Source organism: Grammomys surdaster, unplaced genomic scaffold (genome assembly GCF_004785775.1).
Source record: "Grammomys surdaster isolate TR1022 unplaced genomic scaffold, NIH_TR_1.0 166, whole genome shotgun sequence".
Classification (NCBI taxonomy): Eukaryota; Metazoa; Chordata; class Mammalia; order Rodentia; family Muridae; genus Grammomys; species Grammomys surdaster.
Genome location: NW_021604614.1, coordinates 14168214 through 14186903, shown reverse-complemented (window position 1 = coordinate 14186903; position 18690 = coordinate 14168214). Strand labels below are relative to the sequence as shown.

Below are 18690 nucleotides of genomic sequence, written 5' to 3'. Positions count from 1 at the left end.
ACACACACACACACACACACACACACACACACACACACACACACACAGTCTCTCAGTGACCCTCCTGAGTTTCTCTCCCCAGCCCAGAGAGCCTGGGTCCAGTCATTCCTTCACCAGCTTATGATACATTTCTTCTGCCTTTACTTTCTTGGGACCATCTCCACGGGCACGGAAACAGTTTTTCTTTAACCTGCTCTTGTATCAGTTGGCTCCCTGAATCCAGCTAGGGAGTGCATCTCCTCCGGTAAGCACAGGGGCTTTGCAAGAGGGAGGGAGGAGGAGGTCCTTTGGAGAGGCGGCAGGGTGGGGGTTGGGATGAGTCCCAGCCCTATGCAAACTCCCGGTGTTTTTTTTTGTCATTTGAGAGCCGCTTCAGAGTTGTGGCCTCTAGGCTGTGTGGGAGCGCACTAGTGCCCCCTTAGGCCTCTGAGTTTACAGAGTAACAGTGGAAACTCCCGCCACACCACACCCCCAAAGACATGGGACCGCCTCCTGGGCTCCTCCGAGCAGGGGTGTGCCTGAGTCTCTTGCCCTGGGGTGAGAACAGAGCTGAGCCGATTGCTGCCAGGTAACAAGGATGGGGCAGGGGTGGGGAGGCCAGGGTGCCCCTCTCCTCTCCAACCTCAGTGGTATCTCGAGCTGAGGGCAGCCGTGATCTGTTCCCCGCTCTGCACACTCGCCAGCGGCAGGGCCTGGGAGGGTGGAAGGAAGCCCTGGCCACTCTCCATCCTCGTGATCCCCCGCTGATCCCCCGCTGTTCCTTTGTCCATTCTGGCTTGCGGAGTGGGGAGGACCAGGCCAGGGGGCATTGTAGGGTGACCAAGGCCCTGGCTGCTTCTTGAACTGTAGCTGCCCACCCCGTTATCCTCCCCCGGGGAATTGGGCACTGACAAGCGCCTCCTCTCCTGGTGGGTGTTACCTGGATCCACAGCCACGGTTCTGCCACACCCAGCACCGTGTGACTTACGGAGAAGTAACAGTGTTCCCCTCATACAGGTGGAGAGAGCCAGCCGTGCAAAGGAGGCAGAGGTGAACTACCCGCAGGTGGGTGTGAAGCCCTAAGCCCTGTTCCCCATCCTAGGGCCCCACAGCTACCGCAGGGAGACAGCAGAGGGTGCAGGTAGTGCTGGCACCCCAAGAGCAGGCCCCAAGGAGCCAGCACGCCGGTGCACCTTAGCAAGAAGAAACCCAATTTAGCAGAGCCTTCTGAAAATGATTTGAACCCCTATCTGTTGAGTTCAGAGGTGCCAAGGAACAAGGATGGTGGGTGGGTTGGGGGTCAGGTTAATACTGTAAGACTGAGACCAGCATGCATGTCTGCCCTTCAGAAGGCCCCACCCTTACCCAGTACCAAGTGACAGTGTGCCCCTGGCTCTACATGTCTTAGCAATGGGACTCTGCCTGTGTCTCCGTGTCCTTCCCTGCCCTATGGCATTCCGAATGGCACCTACCTCCCAGGGATGCTGAGGTGATCGTGGGTGGGGGGGAGGCCTAAGCAATCCCCACTCCCATCCCCAACCTAGCACCGGGTCACTTGGGAGCTGTGTTTCTCTATGTTCAACCTTGCCCCTCTGAAGGCATTTCTGTGTGCCCGGTCATTTCATCTCAGGTTGGTGGGGACTCTCCGAGGTTTGCAGTGTTTCCTGACTGCCCACCAGCAGCTTGAGGTTTCTTGAGTAAGGCCATGGATGGGGACAGCAACTTCTGCCTCCAAGACTCCCCTGGCAGAAAGGCTGGTCAAGGCAGGGTTTTGAAAATCTCTAGGCTAGGTCTTACCCAATTGCAGAGCTGCTGGGGAGCCCACAGCCCTTCCGTGGCCATGTTTAGCAAGAAGGAAGTCCCCAGACTGTGTCCCCAGACATCCTCGCCCAGGCTTTCCCGCCTGCAGCTCCTGTCTCCATTCTTCCTTCCCAACTCCCACTCCATCTAGGACAGTCACAAGTTCTGGCCCACACAGATCTCGAGTCTAGATGCTGTGTCACCATGATTACACCTAAGTCCAGACCTCTATTCTCTTTGGTCCGCCCTATCATGTCCCTGCTATGACTCTTGATCCCAAACTCCTTAGCATTTCACACAAGCTGAGAGCACTGCTAGACCTCCCCCAACCTCCTCCTATCCTACCCTCCTATCCTGAATCCTGGTTCTTCTTCTCCTTTTCCTTCTCCTTCTCCTTCTCCTCCTTCTCCCCTCTTCCTTATTCTGGTTTTGGAGATAGGTTTTATCTATGTAGTCTTGGCTGTCCTGGAACTCACTCTGTAGACCAGGCTGGCCTCTAACTCACAGAGATTGCCTCCCTGTGCCTCCGGAGTGCTGGGATCAAAGGTGTCCACCACCATGCCCAGCTTGACAATTATTCTTTTTTTGGGGGGGGGGTTGTTTTTTGTTTTTCGAGACAGGGTTTCTCTGTGTAGCCTGGCTGTCCTGGAACTCACTCTGTAGACCAGGCTAGCCTCAAACTCAGAAATCTGCCTGCCTCTGCCTCCCAAGTGCTGGGATTAGAGGCGTACGCCACCACCGCCCGGTGACAATTATTCTTAATTCATTCATATCTGTTTGCTCCTCTCGCTCTGTCCTCTTAAGTTCTTGCTGTCAAGGGATCTTCCTCTTCCTGGGACACTTGTCCCTATGAGAGCCTGGCCACTCGACCTGCAAGAGCCTGGCTTGCTCTGTTCTGCTTTTCCCCACCAGGGAGGTGGCAGAGTGTAGCCTCAGCCCTGTGTGTTGTCCTTGTGGTGTTTGCCATCTCCAGGCGCCTTCCCTTCTGCTCTCCCTGAACCCAGCATAGTACCCGGCAGGGAGGAAAGCTGCTCTGGCTCTGCTGCTTGCAAAGAGATCGCATGCTTGGTTCACAGTTATCAGTTCTGGTTGCTCAACAGTCTGCTTTCTCCACTGCTGCGCAGACCCTAGCATGTCCGTCTTCCTCCCTTGCGTGGCCTTCAGCTTCTCCCGTTCAGGTATTGGGGAGTTGGCAACAACATCCACTGTGTTACACACACTGTTGCCCACGCAGTTGCTGGGGAGCTCTGGAAAGGTTTCTGGAATGAAATAGTCAGGTCTAGGATGTAGCCATTTGAAAGCCCCTATCCCTAGATGTCTGACTGGATCAAGTCTCTCTAGCCAATGTGAGGTTTCTCCACAGCCACCCAGGCAGAGGGCATCACTATTTTTATTTGTTTGGGCTAGATTATCGAGGAAGACATGAGAGTTGAAACCCTCTGTCCTCAGTTGGCGAAGCCAATGTTTTTCTGTGCTGGAGTTAGTTTCTGCTTTGAAGACACAAGGATCTTTGACACCTCCTTTTACCTGTATGTAGGTTGGTAGACTGTGTATTTAATTGCATCGTGCGTGCGTGCATGCATGTGTGTGTGTATGCATGCACACACACCACAGTGTGCTTGTGGAGGTCAGAAGACAACTTGCTAGAGTTATTTTTCTCCATTCACAATGTGGATGCTGGGGTCAAACTCAGGTTGTCAGACTTGGCAGCAAGCACCCCTACCAGTTAAACCATCTTGCCGGCCCTTCGCCTGCAGTTGTGAAGGTTGCCTCTCCTGTCTATGTAGGAGCTGTGACCAAAGCTGCTGATGCTCTTGACAGTCATCTGTGCTGGAGGGTACAGACATAAAAAGCTGTTGATGCTGCCACACAGCTAGAATCCCAGTTCTGTGAGGTAGAGACGAGAAGACCTCTAGACTTCTGACAGCCAATCTCACAGAATTGCTGAGGTCCAGGTTCAGAGACTGTGTGCCCCACCCCCATCCCCCAAATCACATGGAGAGACATCGAGAAAGATGTCCAATGTTGCTCTGGCACCTGAGGGAATAGGTACAAATGCACCGGATTCAAGGCAAGTGGTGGGGTTCTGGGATAGGAAGGGGCGGGAAACCCCATTGTGCCCACTGGTAACCTCACTACATTCCCTCAGGGGGAGTACTAGGCATCATAGCAAGCGCCTCTGTCTAGAGCTCACTGCCACAGTGTGGTCCCTTGGGGATGGCAAGTGTCCCCGGTTTGTAGCAGGGACTATACATTTAGTGGTTTTTAAAAAGTCCCAACTATTACCTCATAGTTCTATGGATCAGAAGCCTAAAAGCATTTTCCATGGTGCAGATGGAGAGGCCCTCAAGGCTGCCTTTCTTCCAGAGGCTCTGGGTGGGGTCTGGGGACCCTTACCAGTTCTTAGGGGTGCACAAAGCAGGAACTGGCCTCCCAGAATCTTCATGCTTGCTTCTCTCTGCTGGAAGCCCCTTCACTCGCCCCTCTGCTCCTCAGATGGACCCTCCTGGTTACAGTGTATCCACCTGGGCTGCCTCCTGTCACCCAATCTTGAATTTAGTCACTGTGCACACATAAAGTGACAAACTCCTGGGTTCAAGGGGAAAGGACCTGGGTGCTCTAGGAGACTGCCTACCTACCCCACCCCAAAAGGAAATAAGTGTGGTTCTGAGAGACAGTGTGTCACTCATGTTTGTGTAAGAAAAAAAGTGGCCGGGCAGTGGCACTTGGGAGGCAGAGGCAGGCAGATTTCTGAGTTTGAGGCCAGCCTGGTCTACAGAGTGAGTTCCAGGACAGCCAGGGCTATACAGAGAAACTCTCTCGAAAAACAAAACAAAAAACCAACAATAACAAAAAAAAAAGAAAGAAAGAAGTGAAAAGAAAAAAAGAAAAAGAAAAAAAGTGAATGAATACTTGTAGGCCTTCTGCGTATGCGCAGGCCTGTGAAGAGGGGAAACCACAGAAGGCTGAGTGGAGTAGATGCTTCTGGGAAGGGAGCACAGGGTAGATGGAGACTTACCAGCAGACATCTTTCTGCTTAGTTTAAAGTTTTACTATGTGCCTCTGTCATCTATGTTAAAAAAATTTTGAAAAAAAGAATCACACATAGTCATTCTAGAACCAAAGCAAAAGAAGAGACCCACCAATGTCCAAAGTTTATCTTTAAAAGGGGGCTAGGGGCTTGGAAAGATGGCTTAGTGGTAAAGAGTGCATGCTATGATGGCAAAAGACCTGAACTTGATCCCCAGCACCCACACCAAGCAGCTCACAACCACATGGACTCCAGTGCAGGAGATCCTCTGTCTGCCCTGTGAGAACACTTTCACAATCACACACACACACACACACACACACATTTTAAAAATAACAAATCTTTCACACAATCATATATATGTAATGTATAATCATATATATGTAATCACATATATATCACACATATATGCCCACAGATGCATGCATGCACACACACACATACACTTTAAAAATAAATCTTAATTTTTTTTGTGTGTGGGAGGTGTTGTGCACATCTCTAATTCTATACTAGGGAGGCAGAGGCAGGTGGATCTCTGTGAGTTCAAGACCAGCCTGGTCTATCTTGCAAGCTCCAGGCCTGCTGGGGCTTCATGTTAAAGGTTGTCTTAGAATTTATTTTCAAGCCCGGTGGTGGTGGCCCACGCCTTTAATCCCAGCACTTGGGAGGCAGAGGCAGGCAGATTTCTGAGTTCGAGGCCAGCCTGGTCTACAGAGTGAGTTCCAGGACAGCCAGGACTACACAGAGAAACCCTGTCTCGAAAAAAACCAAAAAAAAAAAAAAGAATTTATTTTCAAGGTTCTTATTTGTGTGTCTGTCTGTCTGTCTGTCTGTGCACCACGGCACATGTGTGGAGGCCAGAGGGTGATCTGTGGGAGTTAGCTCTCTCCTTCCACCATGTGGGTCCCAGGGATGGAACTCAGCACTTTTACCCACTAAGCCATCGTGCCATCTCCAAATTTCATTTTTAACTTCGAGACAGGGCCTCCCTATGCAGTCTAGGCTAGCTTTGAACTCATCCTCCTCCTGCCTCAGCCTCCTGAGTGCTGGGTTACAGGTGCACCACATGCCGAGCCCAGCATGCACCGCGCTGAATCTGGCTGTCTTCCCGCTGTATAGTGGACAGGGTGTTCCGCTCTGTAGCAACTGCTAATGTTTAAAGGCTGGGTAGTGTTCCACTGTGCGACTCTTTATCCATGTCTCTGTCGATGGACATTGGTTGTTTCTACTCATTTGTCATGGTAACAACTGTATGCTTCCTACAAAGTGGATCGGAAGTGGATCCAGCACTCAAGCAGGTGTTCATGAGAATTGCTAATTGCTTGACCATTTTCCCAGCTCATTCTTTCTAACTCATTTTGTGGCCTTATCTTCAGGTGCTCCTCAGACGGACTTGTGAGGACAGATTGCGAAGCATTCGCTCAGGACAGCGGGGTGACAAGTCTGCCTCCGGTTCTCTCATTGTTAGATCCTGAGACAACAGGAAAATGACTTCCCATGACCAAAAGGTATATCATGTCTGGAGGTTCCCTCCGTGAGAGGAGTCTCTTGTGGGTGTTTCTTATAGGGGAATCAGGGTTTGCCATGCAAACCCTGACATAGTTTAAGAACCACGTAGTCAGAGCCTACCTGGGTGTGGTGGGGCTCGCCTGTAATCCTAAACACTTCGGAGGGACAGGGTAGAGCAGGGGGTCAGGGTTAAGAGATTCAGGATCATCCTCGGTTACACATTGAGGGTGGGCGAGGTGAGACTGCTGAGGTCTCCAGAAAGGTTCTCAGCCCCCCAGCAAGGCGAGGGGCTGCTCCCCAAAACTAGTTGGGATGAAGTCAGATGTGAAATTGCCTGCAGCCTTTGATTACAGGGAGATGGGGGACACAAGGCTGACATGGTAGGGTGCTGGGAACTCTGGCCCAGGGTTTGCTCCTTTTTTTGTACTAGTGACTGTGAATGCTGAGGTAGAGGAAGCTGTCATAGCTGAAGACCAGGTGGCTCTGGGGATTGGAATGAAACCGGACAGTTGCAGGGATACGTTATAGTGGTGAAGGCTTCTCACCAGCCTCAGTTAGGTGTGGAGGTAACAGGGGGAGTGGATGTTAGAATGGAGAACCCAGCCATGACAAACTCCTTGGGGAACTAGAGCCAGCTAGGGTATGCGGCCACCACCAGGGGCTGTCTCCATTGTTGACAGGACCCTTTGTGGCAGACTGGCCTTTTTTTGCTCAGAGACAGCATGTGCCTATCATGGCTGAGCCTATCCTGGAGCACCATACTTTGAAATGCTTGCTTAAATAGTTTGTTTTTTATGGCTTCAAACTTGTCCAGACTCCTAGAGTTCTCTTTAATTATACATACATACATACATACATACATACATACATACATACATACATACGTGTGTATGCGCGTGCACACACATGCACACACTCACGTATATTGTACCATGGTTCATTTGTGGAGATCAGAGGACCACTTGTGGGAATCCTTTTTCTCCTTCCACCAGGTGGGTACCAGGAATTGAACTCAGGTTATTGGGCTTAGTAGCAATCGGCTTTACCTGCTGAGCCATGCTGCTGGCCCTTGGCCCTCCTAGGGTTTAAGAACACAGGTATATTCAGGGAGGGGATGAGTGTGCATCACTGCACAGAACTGATTGGCAGTTACTAATTCTGTGGAGATGGGCTTGGCTACCTGTCTGGACACTGACTTCCTTAGAGTCCCTTTTTCCTTCTTTCCCCTGTCCCTCAGTTTCCCATTCTGGGAAATGGCAGCAATAACATCGGCCTACAGAGGTGCAGTGGGGATTATGCCTAGTATCGACATTAGCAGGGTACCTGGGGATAGCTGCCACTTGTCAAAGGCTCATATCTCCATGATAGGACAAGCAAGGGGTATGGTCCACCTGCTAGCCTTATTCCACAGATGGACACATCCTGGCCCGTCTGCAGGGCTTGGAAGCGGGTGTGTAGAGGTTGGGGCGGGTGGGGCGATCGGCTCACTTCCTCTGTAGGTGTTGAGCTTGGCGGAGGTTCTGTCTCGATACACTTCTGGTGAACTCAGGAGCTCTTGAGTTTGTGACTGTGGTGACAATGGGGTGTGGCTCAGCTCTGGAGGTTTGTCTGATCTGCATAAGTCCCTGGGTTCAGTCATTCCAACATACGGCTGGCCTCTCTGTGAAACTGTCAGTGCTGTTGGGAGGTAGGCGAGGGGAGGGGACACAGCCTGAGAGTTTTCCTTCCCTGTGAGGATGTTCCAATCAGGGCAAGCCAGAGCCTTGACTGTGACATGGAGACTTTCAGGATGAGCCAGACTGAAACAAAAGTAGTTAGTTTATTATTTAGACAGGCAGACAGACGGGAGAAGGGCAGACAACAGTCCCAAGGCACAGGTTTCAGCTTCTCAAGGGAGATGCATTTAGGTATCTACCATGGCTGAATAGGATGGCTTACATATTGAAAAAGTGAGGTGCTCTCTTTAGGCTGAGGGATGGGAGAAGACGCTAATACAGGAGGCTCAAGGTCACACGGAGTCACACAGATGCCAGCCCTCAGTGAACAGCTCATGTGTCCCTGACATTCATGGTCAAGGTGTCTTCAGGGCCACATACATTGTTGCCGTGGGTCACCTTTGCTCTGTCCGGTGTGTTGAAGTTTCGTCAGGTAGTTGGCGACAGATTGGATGCCAGAGAGAGTAGCTGCTTTCTCTTCACGTATCCCCTTAATGTTCCTTGGTGCTTTCCAGAAGGGAACAGAGGGGCCTGAAGTCTTTCCTCAGGGGACTCTGTGGCCAAAGCATCAGTCTCACGTTGGTCTCTGGGTGACAGATTTCTAGAGAGTTAGCTGACTGTTTCTCTGGTTTTATGAAGCAGCCCAGCTTGTGACACCAGGTGGTGTGGCTGGTGTCACAGACTTTGTATCTGACTCCCTGTCCCTGCACATCATCCAGCAGCTTTGTCCCGTTGGGAAAGGAGCAGGGCGCTTCCCCATGCCTGTTTAGACAAGGCTGCCATTGGTCCTTTAGAAATGGAACAGAGAATTGGATGGTAGGAAGGATCCTGTCTGAGGGAATGTGTCAGAGTGTGCCATGGGTGTGAGGCACGACAGTTCCTCTGTCTGGAGAACCTCTGTTGCAGGCCTCTACCAACATGGGCTTCAGGAACCCCATGGGTCACGTAGGAAGCAAGGGGTACTTCACTGGGTAGCCTGGATTGCAACTGGGCTCTGTTTCTCCTTAGCTGTGTGACTTCTGTCAAGTCTCTTGGCCTCTCTGTTCCTGGTTTGGCATCAGCAAGGCCAGTTTGGACCCACATAGCAGGGATGTTAGCATTGTTTCGGGAGACTCTGTATAGAGCTCCTGAGGTAGTGGGTAATCAGGATTTCGGAAGATGCACCATCAGCCCTTTCTTTGTGAAAGTCATTGCCCTGACAGCCTCTGAGCAGTGGACTCCAGACCCTCCAGGTGAGGTGACTGAAGAGCGTTGCTCTGTGTAAACCTGGTCACTCATCACCCCCCACCTGAGCCAGTCAGCCGGCACAGAGGTTGTTTTTGCAAACCTCAAACTTCCTCCCCACCCTAGTGAAGGAAAGACTTCAACGCCTATTTACAGACTTCCCTGATTTTATAAATAGACATTCCTCAGAACACCGAGCCGGTGCAGGGGTGGGGGTGATGGGCTCACTGGGCAGGTGACAGTGTTCGTGTGTCTCATTGCACTGTCCCTGAGTGTGGAATCCGTGGTCCTGGCCAGGTGTCAAAGGTACATTGTGAGTAGGAGGCTGTGTAGCTTTCACCCTGGGGTGTTCAGTCAGGGGTGTGGGCAACTGAAGAGGTGTGTGAGTGGATCAGCATCCCTGATCCGAGACATTTGGGGGGAGCCTAAGAGAGGACTGAAAAATTAGATGACAACGTGAGAGGAGCCATACTCATTCCAGGCCAGAGGAAGCACGCTGGGCAAAGGCCTTGAGGCCTAGAACACAGGCTGAATGGAGCCAGAGTCGCCAAGCAGGGAGAGGCAGGTGAGACCAGACGTGTGGGTACAGTTGCAGCAGAAAGAAGTGGGGTGAGCCTTGGGGTAGGGGGCGGGGCTTGTTCTTTACCATTTAGGGTCGTGGGAAACCAAAGACGTTTTTTAAGCAAGGGCCCCTCATACCATCCCATGTTCAACCCCTTGTTGCCAAGGATGCAGAGAAGCAGACATGTAGCCCAGGTTAAGCCAGCCAAGGGGAAGGCATTGGGCTGAGACCACAGGAAGCTGGCCGCACGCAAGACTCCCCTCCCAGGGGTCACACAGGACACACTGTTTCCTCCAGCAATGAACCGTGACAGGACACGGGGTGTTCAGGACTAGAGAAGCCAGTTAGACACTAGACCACACCCAGAGGGGTTTTACTGTTATGAGACTGGCTCTTGTCTTTTTCAATCCCTCTGCCTCAGCTTCCCGAGTGCTGTAATTCCACCTATGCTCCAGCAGCAGGGTTCTATCCAGAGGTTTTATGAAGAGAGTGTTCTCTTGGGTAACAGAGCCCCCCCCTTCTGCAGCATAAGGGATAGCAGGAGGGCGGGACCACATGATACATCCCTTAGGGACCCCAAGTTCTGAGATGCTGAGAAACCGAGGCCAGGCAGGCTGTTTGAGGGGAGCAGCTGGCAGCCCTCTAATCTCTTTCTATTCTGTATAGGTTGACACAGGCTCTGTTTCCAGGAGAAACAGAGTTGGGCCTGGGCCTGGGGCTAGAGAGATGGCTTATCCGGGAGGACCTGCCTTGTAAGTGAGAAGATATGAGTTTGAATCCCCAGAAAGCAATACAAATGAGGGTGGTTGTGTCTCAGAAGGCAGAGACAGGGATCCCCAGAGCAAGCTGGCTCTCATGAGTGGGACTAGTCATTTGGAAGCTCTGGGTTTGATTGAGACAGCCTGCCTCAGTGAATAAGGTGGAAAAGCTATCAAGGGTAAGTCCTGACGTCATGTGGACCTCCACGTCCTATGACGTCAGAGTTGGGCCTCTACATACACACGCACATGTGAATGTGCACTCACACGGGTGCAAGAACAAATGCATGAGTATGGGGCTGGGGAATGGCTGTGTTGGTAAAGTGTATGCTAAGCATGCATGAGAACCTGAGGTCCATCCTAGAACCTTTATAGAAACCTGGGCATGTTGCCGAATGCTGTACTCTCAGGGCTCAGAGAAAGCAGGAGATAGCAGATCACTGGGATTCGTATCCAGGCAGCCTAGCCTGTGAACTCTGAGTCCAGTGAGAAAGCCTATTGGGGGAGGGGGTGGACAGTACCCGAGGAGTGACACTCTGGCCTCCGTATGCACACATGAGCACACACACACACATCCACATGGATGCAGGGTGTCAGCAGGGAGCTGTGAGCAGGGTCACCCTCCAAGTGAGAGGTCGTATCTGGGCCAGGACAGCAGATGTTGGGAGACACAGGTGGCAGATTAAAGGTCAAGGGTCAAGAGTTGTTGAAGTGTATTGGCTCTGGGGCACAGGATTGGGATAAAGGCCATGCTTGTGGACAGCTTACCTGCCCGTGTGTGTGGACTGGAGGACACAAGACACAGCTGCCTCAGCGACATGCTTAGGCAGGGCCTCAGTTTCCCTATCGCTAAAGAGGGAAGACTGTACCTATAAACTTTGCTTTTACCCCTTACAATGCCTTCATTCAGGTAAGTTGAGAAATCCATTCTCTCTCTGTCTCTCTGTCTCTCTCTGTCTCTCTCTCTGTCTCTCTCTGTCTCTCTCTGTCTCTCTCTCTGTCTCTCTCTCTCTCTCTCTCTCTCTCTCTCTCTCTCTCTCTCTCTCTCTCTCTCTCTCTCTCTCTTTGGTTTTTCGAGACAGGGTTTCTCTGTGTAGCCCTGGCTGTCCTGGAACTCACTCTGTAGACCAGGCTGGCCTCGAACTCAGAAATCCGCCTGCCTCTGCCTCCCAAGTGCTGGGATTAAAGGCGTGTGCCACCATTGCCCGGCAGAAATCCATTTTCTTAGTTGGAAGTGGAGGTACACCATGGTGATCACGGCACTAAAGAGGCAGAGGCAGGAGGATTTTGAGTTTTGGGCTATCCTGAGCTACATCGCCAAAGGTGGGGGCTTTCCTGACACTTTTTTTTTTCTTCTTGTTGACCATGAGCCACAGAACAAACCTGGTTGGCTCCAGCTCATATAGTCAGCGTCTGCCTCATGGCCTCTGTGTAGCAACTCCACAGGAGCAAATTCTCACAGTAAGAAACTTAAAGCAGGGCCTGGAGAGCCAGCTCAGTGGCTAAGAGTTCTGATCCCAGAACGGTGTTGGGGGGCTCATAACCACCCGTAACTGCAGCTTTAAGTGGTCCGACGCCCCCTTCTGGACTCTTCAGGCACTGCACACACATTCAGATGTGCACATGTGCACATAAATTTGTTTGTTTTGGGGAGGCCAGGGCAGGGTTTCTCTGTGTAGCTCTGGCTGTCCCGGAACTCACTCTGTAGACCAGGCTAGCCTGGACCTCAGAGATCCACCTGTCTCTGCCTCCCAAGTGCTGGGATTAAAGGTGTGCCACCTCCCACTCCCGGGATATAATTTAAAAATAATAAAACAAATATTTTTAAAAGAAATTAAGAGGCATTCATATACATGTACATACACATGTTTACACATGTGGGCATTAGGTTTAGCCATTTCTATTAACTTTAACCCACATATATGGCTTTTTAAAATGTCCTCGTCTTTCAGGGAAGTTCTCTTGGGTTGAATCCGTTGGCTTTCTTACAAGACAACCCCTGTCATTTATGTTTGGTTCATCCTTTCTCTGGCACTGGGTCCCAAGAACTTTATTTCCCATGTTTGCCGAGGCTGGCAATTCTTAGGGTTGTGTCTTAGTTAGGGTTTCTATTGCTACAATCAAACACCAGGACCAACAAGCAAGTTGGGGAGGAAAGGGCTTATCTGGCTTATACTTCTACATCTTAGTTCATCATTGGAAAAAGTCAGGACGGGAATTCAAGCATGGCTGGAACCTGGAGCTGATGCAGAGGCCATAGAGGGGATGTTATTGTCTTGTTTCCCATGGCTTGCTCATTCTGCCTTCTTATAGAGCCTAGGACCACCAGCCCAGGGATGGCCCTACCCACAATGGGCAGGGCCCTCCCCCGTTGATCATAAATTGAGAAAATGCCTTACAGCTGGGTCTCATGGAGGCATTTCCTCAAGGGAGGCTCCTTGCTCTCCGATGACTCTAGCTTATGTCAACTTGAGGCACAAAAGCAGCCAGTGCAGGATGAATTGAGCAGATGAGGTGGACAGTCTCTCCTCACGCTCTTTCCATGGCCCACTCCCCACTCGAGGGACCAGTCTCTGCAGCCTGTGCTGCAGTGCGTAGCAACACTCTGAGGCTGTTTCCTGTTTGGGTTGATGTAGCAGGACCCCAGGGTGTATGTGCAAATCTCAACAGGTCGAATGCTGGGGACAGATGAATATCTAGAGAGATTAGGTTATGGCCAGTTCTTCTGTCACTCCCCCATTCAACATGTCACAGAGACTCAAGGGTTTTGTGTATGTGTGTGTGTGTGTGTGTGTGTGTGTGTGTTTTGAGACAGGTCTTACGGAGCCCAGGCTGGCCTTAAATTCAAGATGTAGTTCCAAATTCTCGATCTCTCTCTCTGTACCTCCCATGGCCGGGATTGTAGGTATAAGCCACCTTGCAGGCTTTCTAATTTGTTTTCATTTATTTATCCTGTGTGTGTCTGTCTGTCTGTCTGTCTGTGCACGCACATGCGCAAGAGGGTGGTCAGAGGGTAACTTTGTTCTTTCTCCCTACCATGCAGCCCCATAGAGCATTGGCTGCTCTTCAGAGGACCCAGGTTCAATTCCCAGCACCCGCAGGGCAACTCACAGCTGTCTACAACTCCTGTTCAGGAGATCCGATACCCTCGCACATATATACACACAGTCAAATCACCAATGTACATAAATTAAAAAAATAAATTAAAAATAAAAAAGCAGCTAAAGAAACAACATGTCAGCCAGGCAGGCAGTGGTGGCGCACGCCTTTAATCCCAGCACTTGGGAGGCAGAGGCAGGCAGATTTCTGAGTTCGAGGCCAGCCTGGTCTACAGAGTGAGTTCCAGGACAGCCAGAGCTACACAGAGAAACCCTGTCTTGAAAAACCTAAAAAGAAGAAGAAGGCAAAAAAAGAAACAACATGTCACCTCTTTCAAAGCATCCCTCTCTGGGGATCTGTAGCAGTGTCCCCTTTGCAACACTCATCTCCCACCACTGATTTGTGACAAATGACTAGAGGCCATGCCTCGCCTGGCCTCAATTTCCCTTCCTATGGAATGCAGAAAAATGTTCCTTCTGTCCAGCAAACTTCTTAGGATTCTGTGAGAGCAGGTAGTGTGTCTGTGTGTCCCAGCAGAAGGGAGTGACTAGGGGGTGGCTTTAGGTTTCCTTGGCTTGTCATAGCCTCAGATCTCTGCTTCTGTCTCCATGTGACCTGGCCTGTGGCTCCTCAGGACAGTGACAACTTAAGTACCAAGTGATTCCATCTCAGTATCTTAGTGACCTTGTTAGCAGAGACCCACATGCCAAAGAAGGCCAATTCCTGTTGCTCCAGCGGGATTCCACAGTTCAACCTGTTAATGCCCTGGGCGGGGCATCTCTGTACACCAGCTGCCTGGGTTCTCCTGCCTCTACATTCTAGAACATGGACTCTGAGTCACACAGCCCTGGAGCTGAGCCTGCCTTTGCCAGCTTCCCCCTGCACTGAGACCCTCAATGCTGGGCTGGCCTACTATGTGAGGGAAGGCAGTATGTGTGGTCATGTGCTATTATACAATAAATGAGTCCTGCGTGATGGTAGCTGCTGCTTCTCAAGGGTCTTGTTGGAGTTATGGGTCAAGGATGGAGGATAACAAGCAGATGAAGGACCCCAGAGCTCTGAGAAGGACAAAGGCCATGGGAGCAGACTCTAGGACTTGGGAGTTGGCTACCTTTCTTCTAAAGTACTCTTTGCTGTGGTGTTGGATGCCGCTCTACAGGGGGATGCGGACTTTCCCCTCCTACAAGTGGCAGTTTGGCCCCCTGTGGATACTGGCAGCCTCAGGAGACATCTGTAGGTTAGTCATTTGTCTGATGTGACACCTGTCACATGTTATTCCATTGCCTTGGAGGGGCAGCTTCCTGATTCCAATATGTGGTTAATTCACTCATTAAATATTTATGGAGCCCTTCCCCCTGTACAGGGGTACAGTGAATTGATACTGTGTGATCGTAGGGATGGCTGGGGAAGGGGCATCTAGGTCCAAGACCATATATATATATACATACATATATATATATATACATACATATATATTATATAATTATAATATATATTATGCATCATACACACACACACACACACACACACATATATATATACAGGGGTACGTGAGCAGGTAGTTGTCAGGTGATTACAGAGCAGGAGAGTGGGAGGGGATCCAGCTGCATCATCAGGGTACGGTGGCAGTGATGGCGAGCCCGTGGTAAAGCGAGCTGAGTTTGGGTCACGGCACACTACTGAGATGGAGGCAATTCAGGTTGGGCTGTGTACTTAAACATAAGCAGCCTGGAACATGTGGCTGCTGAGACCACCGGAAGTGAGGACCACCAGAAGAGGGGACCACCGGAAGCGGGGAGGCTCCAGTCTGGCAAGCTCGGAGCTGGGCTGCTAAGGAAGCCAGAGATTAACCTTGGATGTTGCAGGCTGTTCCCCAGGAGCCAGCCACCATCTGTTTATTTTGTGTGACTGAGTACTTGGCCTGCATGTACCCCACTCGTGCCTGGTATCTAAGAAGGGATGAGCCTCCATGCAGGTGCCGGGAAATGAACCCAGGTCCTTTGTAAGAACAACAGGTGCTCTTAAGCACTGAGCCAACTCTCCAGCTCCTACTTACTTATTTTTCCTTGAGAAAGAGCCTCTCACCGGCCCCGAACTCACCCTGTAGGATTATGAACTCACGACACCACGTTCAGCTGGTTTTTAATGTTTTATTTTTACAGTTCTATGTATGTGGGTGTGTGCACATGAGTGCAGGTGTCGAAGAGGGTGCTGGAGCCCCCGAGGCTGGAGCTACCAGCACTTAGGAGTTGCCTGGTCTGGGGGCTGGGAATTGAACCTGTGTCTTCTGCAAGAAGCAATCCTTACACTTAACCACTGAATGGTCTCTCCAGCCACCATGCCCTGCTTTTATGTGGGTAGCGAGCGCTTTACCCAGGGTGTCTGTGCCAGTCTCTCCACTGTAAAGTCTGCAGGTGACAGCAGCACAGCCATAGGCCCAAGTGACACAACCTGCAACTGCAGGCCACCCAGTGGAGGAGGGGGGGAAATGACTTTCCACATTGGTGACTCAGAGTTGCCACTATGGTCCACAGGATCCTGGGCAGGGCAGGTGCTCAGCAGGTTCCTCTGGACCCATCTTTCTAGACCAGTGAGAGGCTGGGATGATGGAGCAACTAAGACACATGGCCTCCTCCTCCTCCTCTTCCTCTTCCTCCTCTTCTTCCTCCTCCTCCTCCTCCTCCTCCTCCTCCTCCTCCTCCTCCGCCCTTTTCTGGAACTTTCCTGCTTCCGGCATAACAGTCTTGACTTAAAACCAGAATCCCTTTCTGCTCTGCCGGCTACCACAAGTCTTTCCATCCCAGTTACTCAAGTCACTTCTTGACTGGTCAGAGAGTTTCAGAGAGAAACCCTGCCTCACCCGCGTTCATATGTGGTTTTGGTAGAGAGCCCCCCTCAGCCTCAGTGGCTTCTGCCTGCGGAGTGAGGTGTTTCCTGGGGGAATTCATGGCTGGCCTGGGAGGGAGGAGGGGGACTCAGGACACACAGCCCCTGTCTTGTGGTGCTTACGCACTGAGGAGTAATACCGTTAGATCACACGAGGAAGGCTCTGAGGAAGAGTAAAGGAAGAAAGGCTGTGAAACTGGGAGAGGGCTCTGGCTCTGGTTCAGGGTCCCAGGAAGGAGATTCTGAGGAAGTGACTGGCAGCTGAGTCTTCATGCACGGGGAAGAAAGAACCCAAGTCAAGAGTGAGGCTAGGGGCTGCGATGCTGAAAGGCTTTGAGTGGGTCATGTGAGGCTCTGGGTGCAGAGGTGAGGGGGCGGGCTGCCCGGAAGCAGAGGGGCTGGGCGTCACAGGGCCCTGCCCACCGTGTGAAGGCCCTTGGATGCTTCCCTTGGACTTGATGGAGATCACGGAGGAACAATTGCAGGGGTGAGGAGGGCAGTGGCAGAGTCAAGGTGAGACCTGCTCAGGTCTGGGTAGAGAATGGCAAAACCAGGCCTCAGTGGGAGGCCGTGTAGCCTTCCTGGGCCACAGAGGACAAGAATTTAGAACATTGGCTGAGAGGAACTAGGTGAGGGAGAGAGAGGTGCCTGGTGTCTGCAGCTGGGGCTCTCGATGGAGCTGCTACCGAGAGGCCATGTACTGTTTTACGCTTTCTTCCGGCCTCCCTCCCAGCCTTTGAAGAATTCTGAAATTGCAGCCCCTTAGGTATCCAGATAATATGGGCGGTGGGCCAGGGAGGTAGCCCAGGGGTTTGGATGTCTACACAGCCCCAGTCTCCACCATCCGCTTCAGCCTCACCTCAGCTGGGACAACAGGGCTTCCCCTGGCTCTTACAAAAAAAAAAAAAATGTTGGGTCTTTGAGGTGTTTCTTGACCAAATTTGGAGCATGGAGACCTAAGTCCACCCAGGGCAGGGCAGTGGACAGGGGGCAAAACACACCCCCTCCGCCAGTCTGCTCCCAAGTACACAGGTTATTTATTTCTTATTTTTCATGCTGCTGAGGCTGGATCCCAGGGCCTAGAAGGTGCTAGACAAGCACACTAACCACTGTGCTACACGGCTTCCCCCATTCTCTCCCGTGGCCCTCCTGTTTGGAGTTCATTATGTTTGTCTACGTGTGAATCTTTTTGTCAGGCATTTGAAAACGTACCTTATTTATTTATGTTTGGGTATGTGCCTGGGGTCGCATATACCACAGCATGCGTGTGGAGGACTTACAGGAGTTACTTCTCTCCTGCCATGAGATCAAATTCCGATCATCAGACTTGACAACGAGCGTCTTTTCTCACCAAACCATCTTGCCAACCTCAGCCGTTATTTTTTTTTTTTGAACGTCATTATCTTTTAATCTTCCTGTCATCTCTTGGTACTACAGCTGCCTCTGTGTTAGACTGCTTGGTTTCGTTCCTGAGTCTCCATTTGTTTACTTCCAGCCAACCGGTAAATTTTGTAGCTAATTTTTTAGCCAATTTTGTAGCTAAATCTTTGTGTGTGTGTGTGTGCATGAGAGAGCATGTGGGCATGGGTCTGCATAAATGAAAGTCTATTGTACTCCAATGAGCATGCCGAGGTCAGAAGACAATCTTCCACCTCCTTCTTTGATACAGGGTCTCTTGTTGTTCCTCAGTGAGCACGCCAGGGTAGCTGGCTCACAAGCTTCAGGAATGTCGGGATGAGGCATGTGATGCTGAATGTGGTCTATGAAGGTTCTGGACATCAGCACTCAAGGTCCTCAGGCTTGTGTGGCGAGCAGTCTGCCCTGCTCTCCTGCTGGTGTTCTCAGTTGCTCTGTCTTTAAGGTCACTGATGGGTTCCTTCCTGTGTCTTTTTATTGTTTTTGTCTTTGTTTGGTTTTTGATAGGGTCTGATATAGCTCAGGCTGGCTTAGAATTTGCTATGTAGTCGAGGCTGGCCTTGAACTCCTGATCTTCATGCCTCTAGCTCCCAAGTGCCATATTATGAACAGTCACTACTGTACTGGCTCTTAAGCCTGTCGATTGATTTTTTTTTCCTACACACACACACACACACACACACACACACACACACACACACACACACACAC

General features: G+C 51.0%; 1 protein-coding gene across 2 annotated transcripts in view; it reads left to right on the top strand.

Moving 5' to 3' along the window:
- Nucleotides 1-486: 486 nt before the first annotated feature.
- Hvcn1 (hydrogen voltage gated channel 1) overlaps nt 487-18690 on the top strand; it is a 33008-nt gene continuing 14804 nt past the window's right edge. The window contains exons 1-3 of one of the 2 annotated variants that reach the window (XM_028766260.1): nt 487-568; nt 997-1044; nt 6187-6318. In XM_028766260.1, the coding sequence (XP_028622093.1) occupies nt 6298-6318 (21 nt within the window). In that variant the 5' untranslated portion in view covers nt 487-568; nt 997-1044; nt 6187-6297. Of the gene's footprint in view, nt 569-996; nt 1045-6186; nt 6319-16990; nt 17077-18690 lie in introns of those variants that run through there. The other variant, XM_028766261.1, reaches the window with a different exon arrangement.